The sequence below is a fragment of the Bufo bufo genome, chromosome 5 (assembly GCF_905171765.1).
Source record: "Bufo bufo chromosome 5, aBufBuf1.1, whole genome shotgun sequence".
Taxonomy (NCBI): Eukaryota; Metazoa; Chordata; class Amphibia; order Anura; family Bufonidae; genus Bufo; species Bufo bufo.
The window spans coordinates 206,809,785-206,837,697 of NC_053393.1; the positions used below are offsets into that span (position 1 = coordinate 206,809,785).

The 27,913-nt window shown below is 43.2% G+C and overlaps 1 protein-coding gene across 1 annotated transcript in view; it reads right to left on the minus strand.

The window, feature by feature from the left end:
* TMC2 (transmembrane channel like 2) overlaps positions 1–27,913 on the minus strand; it is a 129,597-nt gene that overhangs the window by 23,305 nt on the left and 78,379 nt on the right. Inside the window, exons 9-11 of the mRNA XM_040433923.1 lie at positions 16,964–17,143; positions 16,704–16,859; positions 11,135–11,263 (exon numbers count right to left, since the gene is read on the minus strand). Coding sequence (XP_040289857.1) covers positions 11,135–11,263; positions 16,704–16,859; positions 16,964–17,143 — 465 coding nt within the window. The remainder of the gene's footprint in view (positions 1–11,134; positions 11,264–16,703; positions 16,860–16,963; positions 17,144–27,913) is intronic.

The window sequence follows — 27,913 nt, forward strand, 5'->3', positions numbered from 1 at the left end:
TTGTGTTCTGATCCATCACATAAAATTCAGATTAACAAAACATGAACTTAAGGCTGTAACATACGGTAACAAAACACAAAAGTCAAGGGGGGTGAATACTTTTGCAAGGCAATCTATATGTGTTTCCAGGGTACTATGATTCTCTATGATGACATCTTGCGCAAAGTGCTATTATACGTACAGCTAAAATACATTTAAATGTTTACATAAAGATGTATCTTCATCAAGACCTTGCTGTTGTTGAGAAGGGCTTTTTGTGATGTAGCAGGCTTAGTTTATTTGTAATAAAAAAAAAGTTAAATAGATATAAAAAATAAAACTCACATCCCTTACTTGCTCCCTTATTATGTAAGAAAAACTAAACAAAAAAAAACCCAGACCCCTCCACAAAGTCACAACTAGAGATTAGCGAAGTGGAATTTGATCCGAATTTCATGAAAAATTTCACACTGAATCCAAATTTCCTCATGCTTCGTGGTAACGAATCAGATTTTTTCCGAAAATGGCTTCTGCACGTGCTAGGACATGGAGCAAAGAACTCTGGGAATGAGGGATCACCCAAAATGCCATGCATGCAGCCAAACAGCAGCCAGACAGCCCCTGTAATGTCACAGACCTATACATATCCTCAGCCATTTTGGATTCTGCCATTTTCCAGTGTGCTTTGTGCAGGGAGAGATGTCAGCAGGCAATAGGGACAGTGCTAGGAAAGACTTCATTGTGCTGAAAAAACGATTTACAAGTTCAGGGAAAGATTAGTCAACGTGTAGGGAAAGGATAGGGAGGCATCATCCACGCTAGGGTGCAATAGGAGCAATTCTATTACACCTTGCTACACTTATTGGGGATCCAATTTGCTTTTATGGTGTTTGCACTATATGATACATCACTAATTCCAGCAAACCTTGCTTTTGATTGGAGTGCAAGTTCTGTGATACAGCCATTTATGGGGTGTATCAATAGGAAAGATACGTACGTCCTATTAGCCGTTCTGTATTGATTTTACATAGTTTTTCCTCTTTTGGAGGGGTGTATTAATAGGAAAAAAATAAATAAATATATATATGTCTTGAGTGCCGTTTGGCGGTGAAGTTACATTGTACTACAGCCATTTACGTGGTGTATTAATAGGAAAGATACTTATGTCTCATTAGCCATTCTGCGTTGATTTTATATTTTCTAGTTGTTGTTTTTTTTGGTTGTATTAATAGGAAAAAATTGGGAAAAATATGTCATAATTGCCGTTCAGCGGTGAAGAAACATTGTACTACAGCCTTTTATGTTGTGTAGAAAAAGAAAATGTACATAAGTCCCATCACCAGTTCTGTGGTGAATTGTGATTGTTCTTTTTTTTTTGTGGTGTAGAAATAGGAAAAAAAAGGAGAAAATATATGTCATAATTGGCATTCAGTGGTGAAGTTACAATGTACTACAGCCATTTATGTGGTGTAGAAAAAGAAAATATACGTACGTCTCATCACCTGTTCTGCGGTGAATTGTGATAGTTATATTTATTTTTTTGGGGTGTAGAAATAGAAAAAAGAATATGTAATTGCTGTTCTGGGGTGGTGAAGTAACATTGTACTACAGCCTTTTTTGGGGTGTATTATTTTAATTAAATTATTTTATTATACATTATGTCAGACAGACAGGTGATTGGCCCTTCAAAGGGAACGGGCAGTGGCCAAAATGTTTCTGTCACAGGCATAATAAGAAGTGGGGGTGGCAGCAGGAGTCGCAGCGAGAGGCCTGAGCTCCCGGTGTCATCAAGCTGTCGTGTCTTTACCAGCAACCCAGTGGTGCTTGAATTGTTGACTCAGTCTTCGACTTCGTTGCAAGTGATGACATCAGACACCCCCAGCCAAGAGTCGAAGGGTTCCTCTGACACGACACTTAGCTGGCATGGCCCAGGAGCAGGCCCTGTGCCCCCACCTGTACTGAACGTTCTTCTGTAATTATCAGTTCCCTCAGCGTGAGAAGTATTATATGCCGTAGGCTTGGCTCCAATTTTCAGCGAGGATGAGGTACTAGAGGACAGTCAGCAGCTACTGCCTAGCCAAGATTTGGAGGAGACATCCGCCGCTCCCTCCGGTAGGTGGGCAAATAGTAATGAGGAGAGTCACATGGGAGCAGGTGTTGCGAGCGGTCAGGCTCTTGGCCCTGAGACTGTTGAGGGGGACATCAATGACGTGCAGATGATGTAGCCGATCGCACTTGGGTGCCGGGTGAATTAGGGGCTTCTTCATCATCATCAGGAGAAGAGGGTGGCAGCTTGCGTGTGAGGCAGCGGCTGAGCCAGAAGGGTGGCAGCATTGCTGTGAGTCAGCAGGGTGGCAGCAGTGGGAGGTTGGGGTAGACCATACACCCGGGGTAGACCACCCGCTTCGAAGGAGCCTACTGGCCAGAAAGGTAGCGGTGCAGGAGTTCACGGAGGTAGCGGTAGCAGGTAGTCAGCACAGAGTGTTGGGGGGATAATGGCATGCTCGACGGTGTGGCAATTTTTTTGTTAGGCCGCCAGAGGAGGTGAACATGGCCATTTGCCGAATTTGTGGGCAGAAGGTGAAGCGTGGCCAGGGTACCAATGATGGTCCAGCCTGCCGTGGCAACCGCTGCATCACCCAGTGGCACGCACCCAATTTCATGCAGTCAAGGCTCCACTACCTCAGCCAAAGGGAGCTGTCTGTCCTTCCCATCATCTGCAGGTCCTGATGCTCCTGCTCCTCCTCCTCATCAGTCATTCCGTCAACAATCGATCACCGAAGCGATTGCCAAGAGACAACAGTATCCGTGCACTCATCCAACAGTATCCCTGCACACATATGTACAACAGAAGGTGAGCCAGTCCTTGAGCCTGTCGGTGTCTGCCAAAGTGCATGGCAGCGCCGACGTTTGGAGCTGTAACTATGGGCAAGGACAATATATGTCATTTACGGCCCACTGGGTAAATGTGGTTTCTGCCCAGCCACACCAGCAACTTGGCCAGGTGACGCCACTTCCGCCTCCACGTCCTCACGCCATTGGTCCTGCAAAAATCTCCGCCTCTGCCTCCTCATCCTCCACCATGTCCTCAGCGTCCACTGCAGGGACAATTCACAGTGCCCCTCCAGCATACCACGTGTGGAGGGCACGGCGATGTCACTCTGTTCTGCACCTCATTTGCCTGGGCGAATGGAGTCACACAGGGGAGGAACTGCTCTGCGTCCTTCATCAAGAAATTGAATCCTGGCTTTCTCCTCGACAACTCAAAATCTGAACCATAGTTGCATGCACTTCAGCCACTCATACACCGCAAAGCACACCCTCCTTGAGCTGTAGCGGCAGAACGGCATCCCTCAACATAGGCTGATATGCCACGTTTCCACCCGTTGGAATTCCACCCTCCATATGTTGGACCGATTATATGAACAGAGAAAGGCCATAAACGATTTCTTGATGATACAGGCGGACAGAGGTACTCCCCTGTGTAACTTCGATGTTAGCCAGTGGCAGCTCATGCGTGACACCTGCCGTTTGCTCTGGCCCTTTGAGGAGGCCACTTTATTTCTCAGTCGCCAGGACTACAGGATGAACAACGTCATTCCACTGATTCATGTCTTGGAACAGATGTTGCTAAATCTGGCTGGCCAGGGGACAGAAGATGTGGCGACTACATCTCACGGCCACATGAGCCCTGTGGGGGCTGAACTAGAGGAGGAGGAGGATATTCGAGCCCAAGCAATGTGTAGAGACATGAGTGGTTTTTCTACATAGGTGACAGGAGAGGAGGAGCAGGAGGTGCAGGAGAAGCCAGAGGAGCTACAGGGTGATGAGGAAGATGAGGCAGAGGACCCAGACACAACGTGGCAGTATGCAGTGGAGATGGAGGCAGGGAGTCCCTCTGAGTCACTTGCACAAATGGCCCGATGCATGCTCACTTGCTTGCGTAGTGACAGCCAAATTGTCACCATTCGGCAGAGGGATGACAACTGGCTCTCCACCATGTTAGACTCTCACTACCGATCCTAAATGGGGGCCTTTCTCACACCCGCTGAGAGGGAGGACAAACTGAACTACCATCGATATATCCTATGTAGTCAGTTCACCGCTGCCTATGAGCGCCATCTCCCATCCTCACGCAGGTCTGCCTGGGGGGCCCTCTGCGCTCACATTCCACTGCCATGGCTGCTGGGGTTGGGTGGGGGGGGCAGGAGCAGTACCAGCTCCATCAGCAGCAACTTAAGTCTGGAGCCGCCTACTGAAGTAACTACTCACCAGCCGCAGCAGCTAGACATTGAGCAGAACCTGAACCAGCAGGTTGTGGCATACTTGGAGTGCACCCTGCCCCCCCACATTGAAGATCCCCTGGACTACTGGGCAGACAAACTCGATTTGTGGCTGCAACTGGCCAAGTGTGCCCTGGACAAGCTTTCCTGCCCGGCCAGCAGTATGGCATCAGAGCGGTTGTTTAGTGCGGCGGGGGCCATAGTTATCCCAAGGAGAACTCACCTGTCCACCCAAAATGTGGAGAAACTGACCTTTGTGAAGATAAATCAGGCGTGGATCAGCCAGGATTTTTAAACACCAATGCCTGATGCATCAGACTAGATCATCCATGGTTGCCTGTGATTGGTTTCACCCTCTGGATTGTCACACTAGCATTTGTTCCTGTGAAGTTGCTATTGGATTCCTGACCCTGGCTTGTACCCTGACTTATGTTTGACATGTTAAATTTGATGTTATCTTCTGATTTCGACCACTCGCTATCCCTGGTTCTTTTTACTGGTTCTGATTCTGATTTGGATTGGATTTTCCCAGTACTGACCTCGGCTTGGTACATTTTATGGTTCTGTCTTTATACGCTGTGCCATTCTGTCACTAGTCATCTGTTATTTTGTTTCCCTGTGTTCACCTTCCTGATTCGGGCCCAGCACATATATAGGAAGGGACTGCCGTCCAGTTGCAGGCTGCCGATTAGGGCAGATTGTGCAAGTATGATAGGTAAGAACAGTGCTAGGCAGTAGTACAGTGCTCACTGTTCCCTACCGTGACAGACTACAAATATAAATTGATCATGTTCTTCAACTTGCACAGTGAATGCTCTAAAAAGATAATGAAAAAAGCAATGCTGCCTTACAAAAAAAAAAAAACGTAATTAAAAGCAATCAAAAAGTCCTACGAAGTTGGTAACAACAAAAACTACAACACCTCCTGTAAAAAACAGCACAGTTCTGGTGGCAGAAAGATAAAAATGTTTGGACTCTAAGAATATAGCAACATAAAAACAAAAGAATTAAATTAAACCAATAATTGTAGATCAAAATCCATCTACACTATGCTGTCAACCACGGCTATTTGTTACTAGGGGCACCTCCACCTTATATAACAATGTCTATTCTGAAATCCCTTTAAACGAAACGGGGAACCGTCGCTGAGTTTTGATTGATATGTCCTATTATGGTTCTAAGTGAGTATAATAAATTATGTGCATAAAAATTACTGAGCTGAGGTGCTAAACAATCCGATGCTTGGTTCCTTGTTTGTTTTTTTAGGGATTTGAGGTTTAGCAGGCCTTGTGAAGGTGGAATTGCTTCTAGCAACCAACTGCGGAAATTGGATGACGTAGTGCAGAGTGATTTTGATCTGTGTCAAGAACAATATTCACCTCTAGAGCATTGCAACATGAAAGATTTCTGACACTTGCTCATTATCGCTTTTGAACAATTTAAACATTCTTAGGGCTCATGCACACGACCGTATGTATTTTGCGGCCTGCAAAAAATGGATCTGCAAAAAATGCGGATTACATCAGCTGGCCCTTAATAGAACAGTACTATCCTTGTCCGTAATGAGGACAATAATAGGACATGTTCTATTTTTTTGCGGAACAGAAATACGGACATACGGAAACGGAATGCACACGGAGTAACTTCAGTTTTTTTTGCGGACACATTGAACTGAATGGTTCCTCAAACGGTCCGCAAAAAAACCCAGAACGGACACGGAAAGAAAATACATTTGTGTGCATAAGCCCTTTTTCGTCTGGATTCTTTGTGCAGGGGCAAAGGGGGATCTGCATTAAATCCCTTCTGCTTCCCAGCTAAAGCAACAGCATTTTTTTGTAATCACCATTATGGGGGAACTCAGTTCAAAGAGATTTTTACAGCTGCCATTGACTTAACTGATAATTGCACTGAGCTCCCTTTAGTGGTGGTTGCAGGCACCAGTTTTACAATATACAGTACTATGGGAGGGAAAGCAGAGGATTTAAAGCTGTATGGAGTAGTTGTCTTGTGTAAATATATTGAGAAATAAGGTGTTTCTGAGTTAGTTAGAGCCCAACTAACTAATAATTCTGTACTTCACAAAACAAGTACATTTGGCAGAAATCTCACTGGAAGACTTTTAATTTTGTTATAGGGCCCTATGATATCTGTAAGCACCCCTGATACTTAATATAAATCACAGATTGTCAACTGTTTATGAACTACCAGAAGATAAAAATTTTTACTTTATGCTCCCACATTCTTCATATATATTTAGACATTAATTCACTGGACAAGTTATTTTTATATCCTTTTTCTATTGTATGGAGCTCTTATACACTGTATAAACACAATTTTTATTTATTTTATTAAACCCTCAATAGTGCTTAGCAGTAATAGATAATATAATTTCTACTATCTTAAGCCTCACATGAACGCATTAGTTCCATTCTGTGCATTGGGGGCCGCGGTCTCCAATGCATGGGAAACTTACGTGCGATGGCCGGGACGGATCCAGACCCGTGTGAAAGAGGCCTTAGGCCTCTTTCACACGGCCGTTTTTTTTTTTCCGTTTTGCGGGCCGTTTTTTTGCGGTCCGTATACGGTCCGTATACGGAACCATTCATTTCAATGGTTCCGCAAAAAAAACGGAATGTGTTCCGTATGCATTCCGTTTCCGTATTTCCGTTTTTCCATTTCGTTTAAAGATAGAACATGTCCTATATTTGGCCGCAAATCACGTTCCGTTGCTCCATTAAAGTCTACGGGTCCGCAAAAAAACGGAATGCATACGGAAATGCATCCGTATGTCTTCCGTATCCGTTCCGTTTTTTGCGGAACCATCTATTGAAAATATTATGCCCAGCCCAATTTTTTCTATGAAATTACTGTACACTGTATATGCCATACGGAAAAACGGAACAGAAAAACGGAACGGAAACGGAAACACAACGGAAACAAAAAACGGAACAACAGATCCGTTTAAAACGGGCCCCAAAACACTGAAAAAGACATACTGTCGTGTGAAAGAGGCCTTAGACTGAGTTCACTCTTTAGTTATTTGGTCAGTTATTTTGATCAGTTTTTGTGAGCCAAAAACTGGGGCAGGTCAGAAACACAGAATATTTGCAAATCTTTACATTACACCTGATCTCTGAGTAGGCTTCATTACTGGTTTTGGCTCACAATAACTGATGGAAATAACTGACCAAATAACTGAAGTGTGAACTTGAACTAAGGTAAAAGAGACTCTTTCACCAGTGACCTCATTATCTGTATAGACAAAAGACCAAAAAAAAATGGGTTAAGCAGCACTCCAGGTTCTATTTATTTGTCTCATTATCTGTATAGGCACATAGCTGTGGTTCACTTGATTAAAACACTGTTTTTCTTTTGATGATCCGAGGCTCGAGTCCTGAGTTATGATACTTTTTCTTAATATGCAGATTAGACCTTTGGTGCAATGAGGGAGTCACCATTTCTCTTGTATATAGTCGGCTGGATCACAAATGGCGCAAAAAAACACCTCACCAGGCACTCATGTAGAGAATTAAAATTCTTCTTCTTTATTGCATATTCTTTTTGCCGTGTAAAAACAACGCGTTGTACAAATTAAAATGTATAAAAAAGAGTTGCAATCAGTGGCGTACATAGAGAAGTAAGGGCCCCATAGCAAGGATCAAACCAGGCCCCCCACACAGGATAGAAGGGTTTCCGACTAAACCCCTTTCAATGACCTTTGGGCCATTTTTTCCACTGCTTCATTTGCTAAAAGTTGTTCCTTTAGAGCAGTGCTTCTCAAATAGTGGGGCGCGCCGCCCAGGGCGTTCAGGGCCGGCCTTTGGGGTGTGCGAATTTCTTCTGTATTATGCCGGCAGGCAGGCCGGGCGGCCGGCGCGTCCCTCAGTGATGTCACATGCCTGCGCCGCCTGCTTTATGAATGAAGCAGGCGGCGCAGACAAGTGACGTCACTGAGGGACGCGCCGGCCGCCCGGCCCGCCTGCCGGCATTATACAGAAGAAATTCGTATATACGGTACTATTAGGAGTGAGGGGAACATGTTTAATAACTTTAAACGGCGGCGGCGGGCACACGGAATCTGTGGATGGCACAGTTAAGCGGTGGGGGTCTGTGGATGGCACTGTTATGGGCTGGGGGGGCACTGTGGATGGCACTGTTATGGGGTGGGGGTCTGTGGATGGCACATATATAACAGTGCCAGCCACAGATCCCCCTGTAACAGTGCCAGCCACAGATCCCCCCATAAGTGTCCGTCATCCACAGATCCCCCCATAAGTGTCCGTCATCCACAGATCCCCCCATAAGTGTCTGTCATCCACAGATCCCCCCATAAGTGTCCGTCATCCACAGATCCCCCCATAAGTGTCCGTCATCCACAGATCCCCCCATAAGTGTCCGTCATCCACAGATCCCCCCATAAGTGTCCGTCATCCACAGATACCCCCATAAGTGTCCGTCATCCACAGATCCCCCCATAAGTGTCCGTCATCCACAGATCCCCCCATAAGTGTCCGTCATCCACAGATCCCCCCATAAGTGTCCATCATCCACAGATCCCCCCATAAGTGTCCGTCATCCACAGATCCCCCCATAAGTGTCCGTCATCCACAGATCCCCCCATAAGTGTCCGTCATCCACAGATCCCCCCATAAGTGTCCGTGATCCACAGATCCCCCCATAAGTGTCCGTCATCCACAGATCCCCCCATAAGTGTCCGTCATCCACAGATCCCCCCATAAGTGTCCGTCATCCACAGATCCCCCCATAAGTGTCCGTCATCCACAGATCCCCCCATAAGGGTCAGTCATCCACAGATCCCCCCATAAGGGTCAGTCATCCACAGATCCCCCCATAAGTGTCCGTCATCCACAGATCCCCCCATAAGTGTGTGTCCGATCCACATTTCTTTCTTTTTTTATTCTCTTATACGTTAATAAGGATACAGTGTTATGCAGAGGTGTACTTATAACAATTTTATAGACAAATGATACTATTTACAGTCGTGCGGGGGGCGCGAAATGTTTTCTTCTTCCTAGGGGGGGCATGACAGAAAATAATTGAGAAGCAGTGCTTTAGAGGGTAGTGTCCTGATCAAGTTTTCACCCCCAGTAGAAGAGGGGATGATTTCAACTGGGCCCCCTCTTGCCATGGGCCCCATAGCAGTCGCATGGTCTGCCACTATGGGATTTACGCCCTTGGTTGCAATGTCCTTTGCCAGTTCTCCTGAGCCTCTGAGTAGACTCATGTGCTTTGTTTTATATATCACTGATGGTTTTATCGTATGAAAATTAGTTAGTTCCCTGGGAGAGAGCCACTCCCAGAGGACTTCCCAGGGGTGTTTTCTGGCACCCTTTTTGTGTTAAAATACTCATGAATCATGTTCCTTTCCTTATTAAGCCTTTTAACCTGATGAAGGGGGTTCTAGACCTCCGAAACGCGTCGTTTTTACACAGCAAAAGAATATGCAATAAGGAAGAAGAATTTTTATTCTCTACATGAGTGCCTGGTGAGGTGGTTTCTTGCGCCATTTATGACCCAGCTGACTATATACCATATATCCATTTGGAGAAGTCTTGGGCTCTATCTCCTGAAGCTTTTGGATACAGCGGCAGCATCCACCGAACCGGACACGCCTTACTCACAAACGCACGGTAGAGTTGTGAGTTGTGCCTATTTCTAGCACAACTTGAGAAGGTGAGCCTTCATTTTGTTTGCTCTAATCACTCTAATTAAGTTGTCAATATACTACCCTATGGTGCGCACTTTACCTTTGCTTTTCTAGCAAAAGTTACCCAACTACAGAGACCATTTCTCTTGTTGCACCCAAGCTCCACTCTTTCTGTGGCCAGCCCCTCCCTTATTGCTTTGCCACTGACTTACCTTGTCAATCAAAACAGCAAGGAAGGGCTGGTGCCAGAAATGAGTGGAGTTTGGGTGCAGTAAGAGCATTAACCATGCCCTCATTGTGCCAAAAGCCTAATCTGCATATTAAGAAAAAGTATCCTAACTCAGGAAAGGAGCCTCAGATCAAGAAAAGAAAACATCATTTTAATCAGGTGAACCACAGCTATGTGTCTAAGCAAACCGTTAGATTGGGAGGCCCCTGGTGAAAGATTCCCTTTAAAGGAGTTGTCCAGAATTAGATGTCTGCTTTCTTCCCAAAACAGCACCACACCTCTCTCTCTACAGGTTTTGTATGGTATTATAGCTCAACTGTATTCACTTTAATGAAGATGCTATACCAGACACATCGTATTGACGGATGTGGTGCTGTTTTTGGTAGAAACCAGCCATCTTTGTTTAATCCTAGACAACACCTTTGAAGTTATTTTGGTGAGTATTTGTTATTTTATTGGCTGACTTTTTTTTAAAATAACTTGGACAATTCCTTCAAAGGAAATGTGTCACTGAAAATGTTACCTGCCAGTTAAAACCAGATAGTAACATACATCCTTCTTTTCAATTTTTTTTTTTTACTTTCTGATTACAGTTTTTTTATTCTACTGTATTTCCTGAACATATTTATGGGCCATAGACACAATGCTCAGGAGGGGGCCTTAGTGACTTCTATAAGGCCTTATGCACATGGCTGCAATTTGCGGTTCCCAATCCACGGGCACGTGATCCGTCCGCACCGCAAAAAAATAGAACATGTTCTATTATTTGGAAAATTAAAAATAACATCATCAAAAAAAATTTAAAAATACGTTAAACATAAAAATGTGATTTAAACAATAGGACATTTTCTGATGACATATGCCCTTCAAGCAATGTACAATAAACAAGAAACACATTAGAAGCGAATTTCAGGTGCATGAAAAACGAATAAACAAAAAATACATATAATTATTGAAAGATATAAAATAACTTACAAACCCAGCTTCCAAGTCCCAGCACCAACAGTAGTTCATGAATCTTACAAAGCAGGCACGGAGGAAATCCCCAACTAGAATAGTCACATATGTCACCATAATGTCAGATACTGTCAGCCTTACAAATTCCTAATTGGGATGCAAGCACACGAAAACAAGGTAGAATCTGATTGATTGAACAGCTACAATAATATAATATCACTGTAATTAAATGATCCAGAGATGCAAAGACAAACTACTAGCTTCTGATAACCTTACAAGAGTACACCAGCGCCTCAATGCTCCATTCCGGTGCCGAGAACCCGTTCTGGCTTCTTCTGGTCCCTTAGCACTGCTTCAGCCAAACACTGGCAAGTGGCAACGTGTCCCAAAGCAGCGCCATGGCCTCTTCATTGATTACTAGTTACATCACCATACTTTTGGTAGTGATTGCACCGGATATTGCACCTTAGTCCTAATCAAGTAAAAACAAGGATCCCTGCAGACTCTTTGGTCAGCCCTTTTAATTATCATAATTATATGATTACAATAAATAATAATAATAAAAATTTATAAACATTTTGATTGAATGGTTGGCTATTTTATCTATTATTCCTTATGCGAGATATTATAAGTTTTATAATTTTTTAGCTACTTATTGTTTATCAATGATAGTACGAGTTACCAGTATAGTGAATTATCTATATTGCTGGTTAGTGCTGGGCAGAATTTTACTGAGTCTGGAGATATCTCTAGTTATTCGCCTAGTTGTGTGAAATTAGTATTCATTCTTTATTTGTGTGTAATTTGTAATAATTGTACATTTGAATACACCATGTAACAATTTAAACAAACCAATAAATACTCTTAAAAGCATGTATTATTGCAGGCAGACTTTTTTGCTAACAAAAGCCTGCCTGATTATGAGGGAATTATGAGCTTCTAGCTCCCGAAACATTTTTGTCACTCAATTTGTAAGCCTGAAAACATCTTATAGAAAATCAGTAAGATGTAGACATACTGAATTAATCGGATTGTGTCATAATACCTATACTATAAACATAGACATAGGCTATAATAGACAGCTTACTACTTGAAATGCGTAAGCACACTTGTCGATTTTTATCTCTTTATTGCAGACAATGCTTGGATTTAGAAAGCTCTTAATCTTAGGCATATTCCTGATTAAGCGTTTAATCAATCCATATTCTATCTGCAATAAAGAAAAATAGATTCCTGCTATTTAGGGTTAAAGGGGTGGTCCAGCTAAAAAATAATGGTGGTCATTTACTAACAGAAATTAACCTATTTTGGCATATTTCTGATGTAGATAATGTCCCAAAGGTGATTTGTGCCAGAATCTGCATATTTTCCCGGCACATGCCAGGTCTAAAAAAGGGGGCGTGGTATGGGCAGGAAAGAGGATGGGCCAACCTGCTTTAAGCATAGAAAATGGTATAAGCCAGCAAGGGAGCTAGCATAGATTTAGAAAGGCGGTGGATGCGCTGAAGTTCTGTAGAGGCTGCTGCACAGGATTATTAAGACCGGCATCTACAATGCCAGTCTTAAAAAATGACCCCCAATGTGCTTTTATGTTTTTGACCGCTTAAGGACTCAGGGCGTACCGGTATGTCCTAAGTTTAAATCGCAATTGCGGCGGGGGTTAATCGCAACAGGATGTCCACTGAAATCATTCAGCGGGCCTCCTGTCACAATGCCGGGGGGGAGTCCCGTGACCCCCCCATGTCAGCGATCGCCGCAAACCGCAGGTCAATTCAGACCTGCGGTTTGCGGCTTTTACCTTTTCCGGCGGTTGCGGGCGGCGGTGCCATCGGGTCCCCATGCGGCTGTAGGGGGGACCCGATGGCATGGAAGGCAGCACGATGTCTAAGGAAGGCATCGCGCTGCCTTCCAGTGAAGAGCCTGTGAAGCTGGCCGGAAGCTGTATGAGTAATACACAGAAGTATTGGAATGCATTGTAAAAGAGATTAGACCCCCAAAAGTTGAAGTCCCAAAGTGGGACAAAAAATAAAGTAAAAAAAAAGTTGGACAAAATTACATTTTCCCTCCAGAAAATTAAAAGTTTAAAGTAAAAATAAACAAAAATGTCATTTTCCCCAAATAAAGTTAAAAAAATTTGGTAAAAAAAATTATACATATTAGGTATCGCCGTGTCTGTATCGACCGGCTCTATAAACATATCACATGACCTAACCCCTTAGATGAACACCAAAAAAATAAAAAATAAAAACTGTGCTAAATAAACCATTTTTTTGTCACCTTATATCACAAAAAGTACAACAGCAAGCGATCAAAAAGGTGTTTGCCCACTAAAATAGAACAAATCTAACTGTCACCTCATCCCTCAAAAAATGAGCCCCTACCTGAGACAATCTCCCAAAAAAAAATAAAAAATATGGCTCAGAATATGGAGACACTAAAACATCATTTTTATTGTTTGAAAAAAGCTGTTATTGTGTAAAACTTACATAAATAAAAAAAAAGTATACATATTTGGTATTTCCGCGTTCGTATCAACCGGCTCTATAAAAATATCACATGACCTAACCTCTCAGATGAACACCGTAAAAAATAAAAAATAAAAACGGTGCTAAATAAACCATTTTTTGTCACCTTACATCACACAAAGTGTAATAGCAAGCGATCAAAAAGTCATATGCACCCCAAAATAGTGCCAATCAAATAGTCATCTCATCCCGCAAAAAATGATACCCTACCTAAGATAATCACCCAAAAACTGAAAAATCTATGGCTCTCAGAATATGGAGACACTAAAACATAATTTTTTTTTGTTTCAAAAATTATATTATTGTGTAAAACGTACATAAATAACATAAATAAATAAAAAGTATACATATTAGGTATCGCCGCGTCCGTATCGACTGGCTCTATAAAAATATCAAATGACCTAACCCCTCAGATGAACACCGTAAAAAATGTAAAATAAAAACTGTGCTAAATAAACAATTTTTTGTCACGTTACATCACAAAAAGTGTAATAGCAAGCGATCAAAAAGTCACACGCACCCCAAAATAGTGCCAATAAAACCGTCATCTCATCCTGCAAAAATCATACCCTACCCATGGGAATCTCCCAAAAACTGAAAAAATTATGTCTCTCAGACTATGGAAACACTAAAACATTATTTTTTTTGCTTCAAAAATGAAATCATTGTGTAAAACTTACATAAATAAAAAAAAAGTATACATATTAGGTATCGCCGCATCCGTGACAACCTGGTCTATAAAAATATCTCATGATATAACTTGTCAGATGAATGTTGTAAATAACCAAAAATAAAAACGGTGCCAAAACAGCTATTTCTTGTTATCTTGCTTCACAAAAAGTGTAATATTGAGCAACCAAAAATCATATGTACCCTAAACTAGTACCAACAATACTGCCACCCTATCCCGTAGTTTCTAAAATGGGGCCACTTTTTGGAGTTTAAACTCTAGGGGTGCATCAGGGGGGCTTCAAATGGGACATGGTGTCAAAAAAAACCGTCCAGCAAAATCTGCCTTCCAAAAACCGTATGGCATTCCTTTCCTTCTGTGCCCTGCCGTGTGCCTGTACAGCTATTTACGACCACATATGGGGTGTTTCTGTAAACTACAGAATCAGAGCCATAAATATTGAGTTTTGTTTGGCTGTTAACCCTTGCTTTGTTACTGGAAAAAATGGATAAATAATGGAAAATTTGCCAAAGAATTGAAATTCTGAAATTTCATCTCCATTTGCCAATAACTCTTGTGGAACACCTAAAGGGTTAACGACGTTTGTAAAATATGTTTTGAATACCTAGAGGGGTGTAGTTTCTTAGATGGGGTCACTATTATAGATTTCTACTCTAGGGGTGCATCAGGGGGGCTTCAAATGGGACATGGTGTCAAAAAAACAGTCCAGCAAAACCTGCCTTCCAAAAACCGTATGGCATTCCTTTTCTTCTGCGCCCTGCTGTGTGCCCGTACAGCGGTTTACGACCACATATGGGGTGTTTCTGTAAACTACAGAATCAGGGCCATAAATATTGAGTTTGGTTTGGCTGTTAACCCTTGCTTTGTAACTGGAAAAAATTTATTAAAATGGAAAATCTGCCAAAAAAGTGAAATTTTGAAATTGTATCTCAATTTTTCATTAATTCTTGTGGAACACCTAAAGGGTTAACGACATTTGAAAAATCTGTTTTGAATACCTTGAGGGGTGTAGTTTCTTACATGGGGTCACTTTTATGGAGTTTCTACTCTAGGTGTGCATCAGAGGGGCTTCAAATGGGACATGGTGTCAAAAAAAACAGTCTAGCAAAACCTGCCTTCCAAAAACCGTATGGCATTCCTTTCCTTCTGCACCCTGCCGTGTGCCCGTACAGCGGTTTACGACCACATATGGGGTGTTTCTGTAAACGACAGAATCAGGGCCATAAATATTGAGTTTGGTTTGGCTGTTAACCCTTGCTTTGTAACTGGAAAAAAATTATTAAAATGGAAAATCTGCCAAAAAAGTGAAATTTTGAAATTGTATATCTATTTTCCTTTAATTCTTGTGGAACACCTAAAGGGTTAACCAAGTTTGTAAAATCTGTTTTGAATACCTTGAGGGGTGTAGTTTATAGAATAGGGTCATTTTTGGGTGGTTTCTATTATGTAAGCCTCGCAAAGTGACTTCAGACCTGAACTGGTCCCTAAAAATTGGGTTTTTGAAAATTTCTGACAAAATTTCAAGATTTGCTTCTAAACTTCTAAGCCTTGTAACATCCCCAAAAATAAAATATCATTCCCAAAATGATACAAACATGAAGTAGACATATGGTGAATGTAAAGTAATAACTATTTTTGGAGGTATTACTATGTATTATAGAAGTAGAGAAATTGAAACTTAGAAATTAGCAATTTTTTACAAATTTTGGGTTAATTTGGTATTTTTTTATAAATAAAAATGATTTTTTTTTACTTCATTTTACCAGTGTCATGAAGTACAATATGTGACTAAAAAACAGTCTCAGAATGGCCTGGATAAGTCAAAGCATTTTAAAGTTATCAGCACTTAAAGTGACACTGGCCAGATTTGCAAAAATCGGCCTGGTCCTTAAGGTGAAATAGGGCTGCGTCCTTAAGGGGTTAAAAGCAGAGAAATTCAAATTTTCAACTTTTTTTTTCAATTAGCATTGGAGTCTATGAGAAATACACTGTGTTCCCAAGGAGCCCTACTACAGGCAGGGGCTCAATAGGTACTAATGTACAACAGCCTCATATCACTGACGAAAGTAGAGGCTGCCACACACACACACACTCCTGCTTCCCCAATTCTTATCTGATTAACCATGGCATCTGAAGGGTTAAAAGTATGTGATTGGCGCTATGGTCAATTGCACACATTAGTCCCGGGTACCTGCTGTTTACAACAGCAGCCTCCCGGCGGCTATGGTGCCTGCTGCGCTCGCTCACTATATTTAAATACTGGACCGGCAATGTAAATTTATATAAGGAATTTGGGAAGGGGTTGAAATCTTTTCATAGTGATTAAAGATACATAAAACAGCAAATGATATTAGGATGAAGTAGTTCTTACAACTCCAACATTAGTTTCCCAGCAGGGACCTCTAGGGACATCAGCATGAGGTAGGGGTGGTGGGGTGGTGTCTGTTCCATTTATGTTGGTGGTAGAATTGTAGTAGTTGTATAAAGTCCAGTAAGTGACATTCTTTACAGCATCCTCTTGAGCTAGCTGCAACAAAATGAAACAAAATAACTTTCTTTTAGGCACTGACATACACAGATGCATGAATGCATATTAGGAACAGTTTGAGCAGGTGGGTATTCAGTTCTTACTTTCTCATTAACATCATCCATCAGAGCAAGTAAGAATGTGTATAGATTGCCAAGAAACAAAGCAAAGATTCTTCCCAACTGCCACTTTAATGCCACCCGAGGATGGTAATCTTCTAAATTTGCAATTGTTTCAAACAGTGGGGGACAAAACATACCAAGCAACGACATCACTATCTCAACCTGCAAAATAATAATAGGAGAAAACCAAATTAAAGAATCAAGATAACAACTCTAAAAGAGATTTATCAGATCAAAATGTATAAAATGATCTCTGGCGCAGATTACTAAAGATGGAGTAAGCTTAGACCGACTGTCGAAACCTGCACCACATTTATCACAGTGGTCCGGCTCGATGATATATCTGGTACAGGGATAGACACTTTTCTTTGACTCTATACCAACTATTAGTTGGCTTACATTGAGATAGAATTGTGGCACAATTTGGCGCAAAATTGCCCTGCCCCCTTTCCCATGAAGCCCCACCCCTTTTCACTAGGCCTCCTCCCTTTTCAACCATGTTAGAAAAAAGTATGGAAACCCTAGATGCACTTTTTAGATAAAGAGAGAATATTTTTTATCTACTGATTAACTCCTAGGGCCTTTGCTTTCATATCTTTATTTGCTGGGCTCTATTTTACAATTTTTTTTATTTTTTTGTTTTACTTTACTTTCATTTATTCATTAGTTGCTGTATCCATAGCCACCATTATTAGCGTGATCTTCCATGGATTTGCATATATATATATATATATATATATATATATATACACTCACCTAAAGAATTATTAGGAACACCTGTTCTATTTCTCATTAATGCAATTATCTAGTCAACCAATCACATGGCAGTTGCTTCAATGCATTTAGGGGGGTGCTCCTGGTCAAGACAATATCCTGAACTCCAAACTGAATGTCAGAATGGGAAAGAAAGGTGATTTAAGCAATTTTGAGCGTGGCATGGTTGTTGGTGCCAGACGGGCTGGTCTGAGTATTTCGCAATCTGCTCAGTTACTGGGATTTTCACGCACAACCATTTCTAGGGTTTACAAAGAATGGTGTGAAAAGGGAAAAACATCCAGTATGCAGCAGTCCTGTGGGCAAAAATGCCTGGTGGATGCTAGAGGTCAGAGGAGAATGGGCCGACTGATTCAAGCTGATAGAAGAGCAACGTTGACTGAAATAACCACTCGTTACAACCGAGGTATGCAGCAAAGCATTTGTGAAGCCACAACACGCACAACCTTGAGGCGGATGGGCTACAACAGCAGAAGACCCCACCGGGTACCACTCATCTCCACTACAAATAGGAAAAAGAGGCTACAATTTGCATGAGCTCACCAAAATTGGACTGTTGAAGACTGGAAAAATGTTGCCTGGTCTGATGAGTCTCGATTTCTGTTGAGACATTCAAATGGTAGAATCCGAATTTGGCGTAAACAGAATGAGAACATGTATCCATCCTCTGATGGCTACTTCCAGCAGGATAATGCACCATGTCACAAAGCTCGAATCATTTCAAATTGGTTTCTTGAACATGACAATGAGTTCACTGTACTAAAATGGCGGCTCCCACAGTCACCAGATCTCAACCCAATAGAGCATCTTTGGGATGTGGTGGAACGGGAGCTTCGTGCCCTGGATGTGCCTCCCTCAAATCTCCATCAACTGCAAGATGCTATCCTATCAATATGGGCCAACATTTCTAAAGAATGCTATCAGCACCTTGTTGAATCAATGCCACGTAGAATTAAGGCAGTTCTGAAGGCAAAAGGGGGTCCAACACCGTATTAGTATGGTGTTCCTAATAATTCTTTAGGTGAGTGTATATACAGTACAGACCAAGAGTTATCTTTATTTTCATGACTGTGAAAATTGTAGATTCACACTGAAGGCATCAAAACTATAAATTAACACATGTGGAATTATATACATAACAAACAAGTGTGGAACAACTGAAAATATGTCATATTCTAGGTTCTTCAAAGTAGCCACCTTTTGCTTTGATTACTGCTTTGCACACTCTTGGCATTCTCTTGATAAGCTTCAAGAGGTAGTCCCTTGAAATGGTTTTCACTTCACAGGTGTGCCCTGTCAGGTTTAACCACCTCCGGACCGCCTAACGCAGATTCGCGTTCCGGAGGTGGCAGCGCTGCGCACAGTCACGCATATACGCGTCATCTCGCGAGACGCGAGATTTCCTGTGAACGCGCGCACACAGGCGCGCGCGCTCACAGGATCGGAAGGTAAGCGAGTGGATCTCCAGCCTGCCAGCGGCGATCGTTCGCTGGCAGGCTGGAGATGTGATTTTTTTTAACCCCTAACAGGTATATTAGACGCTGTTTTGATAACAGCGTCTAATATACCTGCTACCTGGTCCTCTGGTGGTCCCCTTTGTTTGGATCGACCACCAGAGGACACAGGTAGCTCAGTAATATGTTGCACCAAGCACCACTACACTACACCCCCCCCTGTCACTTATTAACCCCTTATTCACCCTTGATCACCCTTGATCACCCCTGATCACCCCATATAGACTCCCTGATCACCCCCCTGTCATTCATTACCCCCTGTCATTCATTACCCCCCTGTAAAGCTCTATTCAGACGTCCGCATGATTTTTACGGATCCACTGATAGATGGATCGGATCCGCAAAACGCATACGGACGTCTGAATGGAGCCTTACAGGGGCGTGATCAATGACTGTGGTGATCACCCCATATAGACTCCCTGATCACCCCCCTGTCTTTGATTACCCCCCTGTAAAGCTCCATTCAGATGTCCGCATGATTTTTACGGATCCACTGATAGATGGATCGGATCCGCAAAACGCATACGGACGGCTGAATGGAGCCTTACAGGGGCGTGATCAATGACTGTGGTGATCACCCCATATAGACTCCCTGATCACCCCCCTGTCATTGATTACCCCCCTGTCATTGATCACCCCCCTGTAAAGCTCCATTCAGATGTGCGCATGATTTTTACGGATCCACTGATAGATGGATCGGATCCGCAAAACGCATACGGACGTCTGAATGGAGCCTTACAGGGGCGTGATCAATGACTGTGGTGATCACCCCATATAGACTCCCTGATCACCCCCCTGTCATTGATTACCCCCCTGTCATTGATTACCCCCCTGTAAAGCTCCATTCAGACGTCCACATGATTTTTACGGATCCACTGATAGATGGATCGGATCCGCAAAACGCATACGGACGTCTGAATGGAGCCTTACAGGGGCGTGATCAATGACTGTGGTGATCACCCCATATAGACTCCCTGATCACCCCCCTGTCATTGATTACCCCCCTGTAAAGCTCCATTCAGACGTCCGCATGATTTTTACGGATCCACTGATAGATGGATCGGATCCGCAAAACGCATACGGACGTCTGAATGGAGCCTTACAGGGGCGTGATCAATGACTGTGGTGATCACCCCATATAGACTCCCTGATCACCCCCCTGTCATTGATTACCCCCCTGTCATTGATCACCCCCCTGTAAAGCTCCATTCAGACGTCCGCATGATTTTTACGGATCCACTGATAGATGGATCGGATCCGCAAAACGCATATGGACGTCTGAATGGAGCCTTACAGGGGCGTGATCAATGACTGTGGTGATCACCCCATATAGACTCCCTGATCACCCCCCTGTCATTGATTACCCCCCTGCAAAGCTCCATTCAGATGTCCGCATGATTTTTACGGATCCACTGATAGATGTATCGGATCCGCAAAACGCATACGGACGTCTGAATGGAGCCTTACAGGGGCGTGATCAATAACTGTGGTGATCACCCCATATTGACTCCCTGATCACCCCCCCGTCATTGATTACCCCCCTGTCATTGATCACCCCCCTGTAAAGCTCCATTCAGACGTCCGCATGATTTTTACGGATCCACTGATAGATGGATCGGATCCGCAAAACACATACAGGCGTCTCCCTGGAGCCTTCCAGGGGGGGTGATCACCCCATATAGACTCCCTGATCACCCCCCTGTCATTGATCACCCCTCCTGTCAGGCTGCATTCAGATGTCCGTATGATTTTTACGGATCCACGGATACATATAGACTCCCTGATCACCCCCCTGTCATTGATCACCCCCCTGTAAGGCTCCATTCAGACATTTTTTTGGCCCAAGTTAGCGGAAATTATTATTATTTTCTTACAAAGTCTCATATTCCACTAACTTGCGTCAAAAAATAAAATCTCACATGAACTCACCATACCCCTCACGGAATCCAAATGCGTAAAACACATTGCCCAACTTCTCCTGAGTACGGCGATACCAGATGTGTGACACTTTTTTGCAGCCTAGATGCGCAAAGGGGCCCACATTCCTTTTATGAGGGCATTTTTAGACATTAGGATCCCAGACTTCTTCTCACGCTTTAGGGCCCCTAGAATGCCAGGGCAGTATAAATACCCCACATGTGACCCCATTTCGGAAAGAAGACACCCCAAGGTATTCCGTGAGGGGCATATTGAGTCCATGAAAGATTGAAATTTTTGTCCCAAGTTAGCGGAAAGGGAGACTTTGTGAGAAAAATTTTTTTTTATCAATTTCCGCTAACTTGTGCCAAAAAAAAAAAAATTCTATGAACTCGCCATGCCCCTCATTGAATACCTTGGGGTGTCTTCTTTCCAAAATGGGGTCACATGTGGGGTATTTAAACTGCCCTGGCATTCTAGGGGCCCTAAAGCGTGAGAAGAAGTCTGGGATCCAAATGTCTAAAAATGCCCTCATAAAAGGAATGTGGGCCCCTTTGCGCATCTAGGCTGCAAAAAAAGTGTCACACATCTGGTATCGCCGTACTCAGGAGAAGTTGGGCAATGTGTTTTGGGGTGTCATTTTACATATACCCATGCTGGGTGAGAAATATCTTGGTCAAATGCCAACTTTGTATAAAAAAAATGGGAAAAGTTGTCTTTTGCCGAGATATTTCTCTCACCCAGCATGAGTATATGTAAAAAGACACCCCAAAACACATTGCCCAACTTCTCCTGAATACGGAGATACCACATGTGTGACACTTTTTTGCAGCCTAGGTGGGCAAAGGGGCCCACATTCCAAAGAGCACCTTTCGGATTTCACAGGTCATTTACCTACTTACCACACATTAGGGCCCCTGGAAAATGCCAGGGCAGTATAACTACCCCACAAGTGACCCCATTTTGGAAAAAAGACACCCCAAGGTATTCCGTGAGGGGCATGGCGAGTTCCTAGAATTTTATATTTTTTGTCACAAGTTAGCGGAAAATGATGATTTTTTTTTATTTTTTTTTTCCTTACAAAGTCTCATATTCCACTAACTTGTGACAAAAAATAAAAACTTCCATGAACTCACTATGCCCATCACGAAATACCTGGGGGTGTCTTCTTTCCAAAATGGGGTCACTTGTGGGGTAGTTATACTGCCCTGGCATTCTAGGGGCCCAAATGTGTGGTAAGAAGTTTGAAATCAAAATGTGTAAAAAATGACCAGTGAAATCCGAAAGGTGCTCTTTGGAATATGGGCCCCTTAGCCCACCTAGGCTGCAAAAAAGTGTCACACATGTGGTATCTCCGTACTCAGGAGAAGTTGGGGAATGTGTTTTGGGGTGTCATTTTACATATACCCATGCTGGGTGAGAGAAATATCTTGGCAAAATACAACTTTTCCCATTTTTTTAAACAAAGTTGGCATTTGACCAAGATATTTATCTCACCCAGCATGGGTATATGTAAAATGACACCCCAAAACACATTCCCCAACTTCTCCTGAGTACGGCAATACCACATGTGTGGCACTTTTTTTGCAGCCTAGGTGGGCAAAGGGGCCCACATTCCAAAGAGCACGTTTCGGATTTCACCGGTCATTTTTTACACATTTTGATTTCAAACTACTTACCACACATTTGGGCCCCTAGAATGCCAGGGCAGTATAACTACCCCACAAGTGACCCCATTTTGGAAAGAAGACACCCCAAGGTATTCACTGATGGGCATAGTGAGTTCATGGAAGTTTTTATTTTTTGTCACAAGTTAGTGGAATATGAGACTTTGTAAGGAAAAAAAAAATCATCATTTTCCACTAACTTGTGACAAAAAATAAAAAATTCTAGGAACTCGCCATGCCCCTCATGGAATACCTTGGGGTGTCTTCTTTCCAAAATGGGGTCACTTGTGGGGTAGTTATACTGCCCTGGCATTCTAGGGGCCCAAATGTGTGGTAAGGAGTTTGAAATCAAATTCTGTAAAAAATGACCAGTGAAATCCGAAAGGTGCTCTTTGGAATGTGGGCCCCTTTGCCCACCTAGGCTGCAAAAAAGTGTCCCACATGTGGTATCTCCGTATTCAGGAGAAGTTGGGGAATGTGTTTTGGGGTGTCATTTTACATATACCCATGCTGGGTGAGAGAAATATCTTGGCAAAAGACAACTTTTCCCATTTTTTTATACAAAGTTGTCTTTTGCCAAGATATTTCTCTCACCCAGCATGGGTATATGTAAAATGACACCCCAAAACACATTCCCCAACTTCTCCTGAGTACGGAGATACCAGATGTGTGACACTTTTTTGCAGCCTAGGTGGGCAAAGGGCCCCACATTCCAAAGAGCACCTTTCGGATTTTACAGGGCATTTTTTACAGAATTTGATTTCAAACTCCTTACCACACATTTGGGCCCCTAGAATGCCAGGGCAGTATAACTACCCCACAAGTGACCCCATTTTGGAAAGAAGACACCCCAAGGTATTCGCTGATGGGCATAGTGAGTTCATGGAAGTTTTTATTTTTTGTCACAAGTTAGTGGAATATGAGACTTTGTAAGAAAAAAAAAATATATAAAATCATCATTTTCCGCTAACTTGTGACAAAAAATAAAAAGTTCTATGAACTCACTATGCCCATCAGCGAATACCTTAGGGTGTCTACTTTCCGAAATGGGGTCATTTGTGGGGTGTTTGTACTGTCTGGCCATTGTAGAACCTCAGGAAACATGACAGGTGCTCAGAAAGTCAGAGCTGCTTCAAAAAGCGGAAATTCACATTTTTGTACCATAGTTTGTAAACGCTATAACTTTTACCCAAACCATTTTTTTTTACCCAAACATTTTTTTTTTATCAAAGACATGTAGAACAATAAATTTAGAGCAAAATTTATATATGGATCTCGTTTTTTTTGTAAAATTTTACAACTGAAAGTGAAAAATCTATTAGTTTGCAAAAAAATCGTTAAATTTCGATTAATAACAAAAAAAGTAAAAATGTCAGCAGCAATGAAATACCACCAAATGAAAGCTCTATTAGTGAGAAGAAAAGGAGGTAAAATTCATTTGGGTGGTAAGTTGCATGACCGAGCAATAAACAGTGAAAGTAGTGTAGGTCAGAAGTGTAAAAAGTGGCCTGGTCTTTCAGGGTGTTTAAGCCATAGGGGCTGAGGTGGTTAATAAGTGGGATTTCTTGCCTTATAAATGGGGTTGGGACCATTAGTGTCGTTGAGGAGAAGTCAGGTGGATACACAGCTGATAGTCCTACTGAGTAGACTGTTAGAATTTGTATTATAGCAAGAAAAAAGCAGTAAGTAAAGAAAAACGAGTGGCCATCATTACTTTAAGAAATGAAGGTCAGTCAGTCAGCCGAAAAATTGGGAAAACTTTGAAAGTAAGGGCTATTTGACCTTGAAGGAGAGTGATGGGGTGCTGCGCCAGATGACCTGGCCTCCACAGTCACCGGACCTGAACCCAATCGAGATGGTTTGGGGTGAGCTGGACCGCAGAGTGAAGGCAAAAGGGCCAACAAGTGCTAAGCATCTCTGGGAACTCCTTCAAGACTGTTGGAATACCATTTCAGGGGACTACCTCTTGAAGCTCATCAAGAGAATGCAAATGATAAATTAGATAATAATGGATGACCACCTGAGTCAGACAGAAGAAATATGTAATAAGTGGTCAAAATTAAAACTTAACATTTAATTAGAAATTTTTAGAAAATAGGTCCCATGATAATAGATAATAATGTATAAATATAAACAAGAAGCAACGCGGCGGTTTGCCACACAGATGGTAATAGTGCACAAAACCAAGTCATACACTAAAAGAGATGCTCGGCGGCACCAGAAAATAACCGGTTGGTCCTACCGCTCAGATGAGATGCTCCTAAAACAACAATTGTCCAGCCGGTGTTGATAGATGAGCACACCGTTGCTAGCGGCAATTGCGTGACGCAGGGTGGTGTGTAGAACTGGCTGGCCCTAGTAATGCCCTAGAGCCCTACAATGGCCTATGTGACCGGATAACGGAAACCCGCCACCAGTCACCTACAGGAACCTCACCCTGGAATTAGTGCACCCTAGAAAGCCCTCGCTTACCTGGTTCCTTACATGCATGTTTCGCTGGAAGAGATGAGTAACAAGCTCATCAGGGGAAACACGGGAGCTTGGGCTGAACCTGTGCAGGGTGCACTACAATGATGTCAAATGTGCGCTCTGCACAGAGACAAAATTTAACCACGATCCAGATATGGATCAACGTGGGCAGACTAGCTATGAGGGAAAAGGGGGGTTTGGATATGAAGCCCCTCTCCTAATAACCAACTCAGACGCATGGGCTGATGTAGCCTAGGTAGCACATAAAAATCACTACCTTTTAAAGAGGGAGCCAGCCTCAGAATGAGGCTTGGCTAGGACACTCCTACCTCATTCGGAGCAAGCGGTGCACGCCCGCGCATGCGCGGAGCGGTACATCGCATAGAAGGAGGAAGGCAAGAAAGCGGACGTGAGTGATAAAGATGACGTCACCGCGTCCTATCTCGCTGATACACGCGAGATCACGCGACGGTTGCCAAGCAAACGGGACGCTGTTCCTAGGCACCGTCGGACCGCGCAGCTCCAGATATGTAGCTGTGCTCGATATAAGCATGGTATTTAATGGCACAAAGATAAAATAATATTGGAATCAAGACTATGTTGGCAGTATATGAACACATATGAAGGGGAGAAGGGATGATGATATCGAAGGAAGGGGCAGGGAGGCAGGGAACAGAATAAATATAAATAATAAATATAATTATAAATATGAAAGGAGACACAAGGGAGGGAGGGCAGCATGGAAACATACAATGAATGAGAAAGTATGCAAGAAACCACTAATGGACTAAATGAAACAGCTATAATTGAGCTGTTAAGGCCCATGGGTGAGACTATACCTAGTGTGTAAATCCAGCGGGATTCTCTCTGGAGTAACACATGGTCCCAGTCTCCACCACGGGTTGAACGCAGAACTTTCTCAATTCCCATTGCCTTAAGACAATTTGGATTCCCCTGATGGTGATCATGAACATGCTTCGACACTGCTGTGTCCCTGTTATTGGCAATATCGCCAAGATGCTCGCCAAGGCGCCTGCGCAGCTCACGTTTCGTTTTTCCCACATATTCCAAACCGCAGTCGCAGGTGATCTTGTAAATAACGCCCTGCGTCTTGCAATTGATAAAATCCTTAATGGGGAACGTTTTTAACAGGTTGGAGCTAAAGAAGGTTTTACCTGTTTGAATAGAACCACAGGCTACACAACCACTACACCTAAAACAGCCCATGGGCCTACGGTCAAGCCAGGTGCCTTGCCTAGGTACTGGTGTAAAATGGCTGTGCACGAGGAGATCCTTCAGATTGCTACTCCTTCTGAACGTTATCTGGGGGTAGTCGTGTACGGCTTCCTTAATATCTGGATCCATCATCAAGATGGGCCAGTGCTTACTGAGGATCCCTCGTATTCTGTCGGCACAGCCATCAAAGGTGCCTAGCAATCGGATCTTCTGGTCCTGAGGCATTCTTACCCTAGGCACCAGGAGGTCCGAACGGGCCGTGTCGGCCGCCCTGTGGTAGGCCTGCCTGAGTACATTATCAGGGTACCCCCTATTGAGAAATCTAGTCCTTAGATCATTGTCCCTTTTCTTAAATTCAGGTCCCTCGGAGCAGTTGCGCCTAAGGCGCAGGTATTGACCACACGGAATACCCCTCTTCAGGGGGGTAGGGTGGCTAGTGCTCCAATGAAGGACCGAATTAGTGGAGGTGGGCTTTCTAAAGATAATTGTAGAAAGTTCATCAATGCCTTTCCTAGAAGGGGAAATATCGAGGAAAGGGAGGCTTACTGGATCAGATTCATGTGTGAACCTCAGACCTATGTCGTTACAATTCAATTTGTCGACAAAGTCAGAGAAAGATGATTTGGAATCGTTCCAGATGAGGAAGACGTCGTCAATGTAATGGGCCCACAAACCTATGGGCCCGGTACTCGACGACATCTCCTCAGAGAACACACAGGTAGCCTCCCACCAGCCCAGGAGCAGGTTTGCGTACGCCGGCGCACAGGAGCAACCCATCGCCGTGCCCCTGAGCTGGTGGTAGAGTCTCGGGCCGAAATAGAAAAAGTTATGCGTCAACAGATACTCAAGGAGTCTCAGCACAAATGTGTTGTGCTGAGAAAACTGACAGCCCCTCATACTCAGATAATGTCCTACTGCCTTGAGACCGGCTAGATGGGGGATAGATGAGTATAAAGCCTCTACATCGATGCTACCCAGAATAACCTGTGGTTCGATACTTACACCATCAAGTCTCTTAAGCAGGTCCATAGTGTCCCTGACATAAGATGGCAGGGACACTACGAAGGGCATAAGGACTTTATCAATGTATATGCCCAAATTTTGGCTAATGCAGCCGACACCCGAGACAATGGGCCTACCTTTAAGGGGAGTTGTCCCCTTATGCACCTTCGGTAGGCTATAGAAAGTGTCGATTACCGGGTGTTTGGGATACAGAAAGTCCAGTTCTCCCGCGGAGATTAATTTCTTTGTTTTAGCATCCTGCAGGATATCCATAAGTTCAACTAAGTATGAGTCTGTTGGATTATATGACAAGACTTCATAGCTCTTTTTATCCCGAAGGATCTGTTCACACA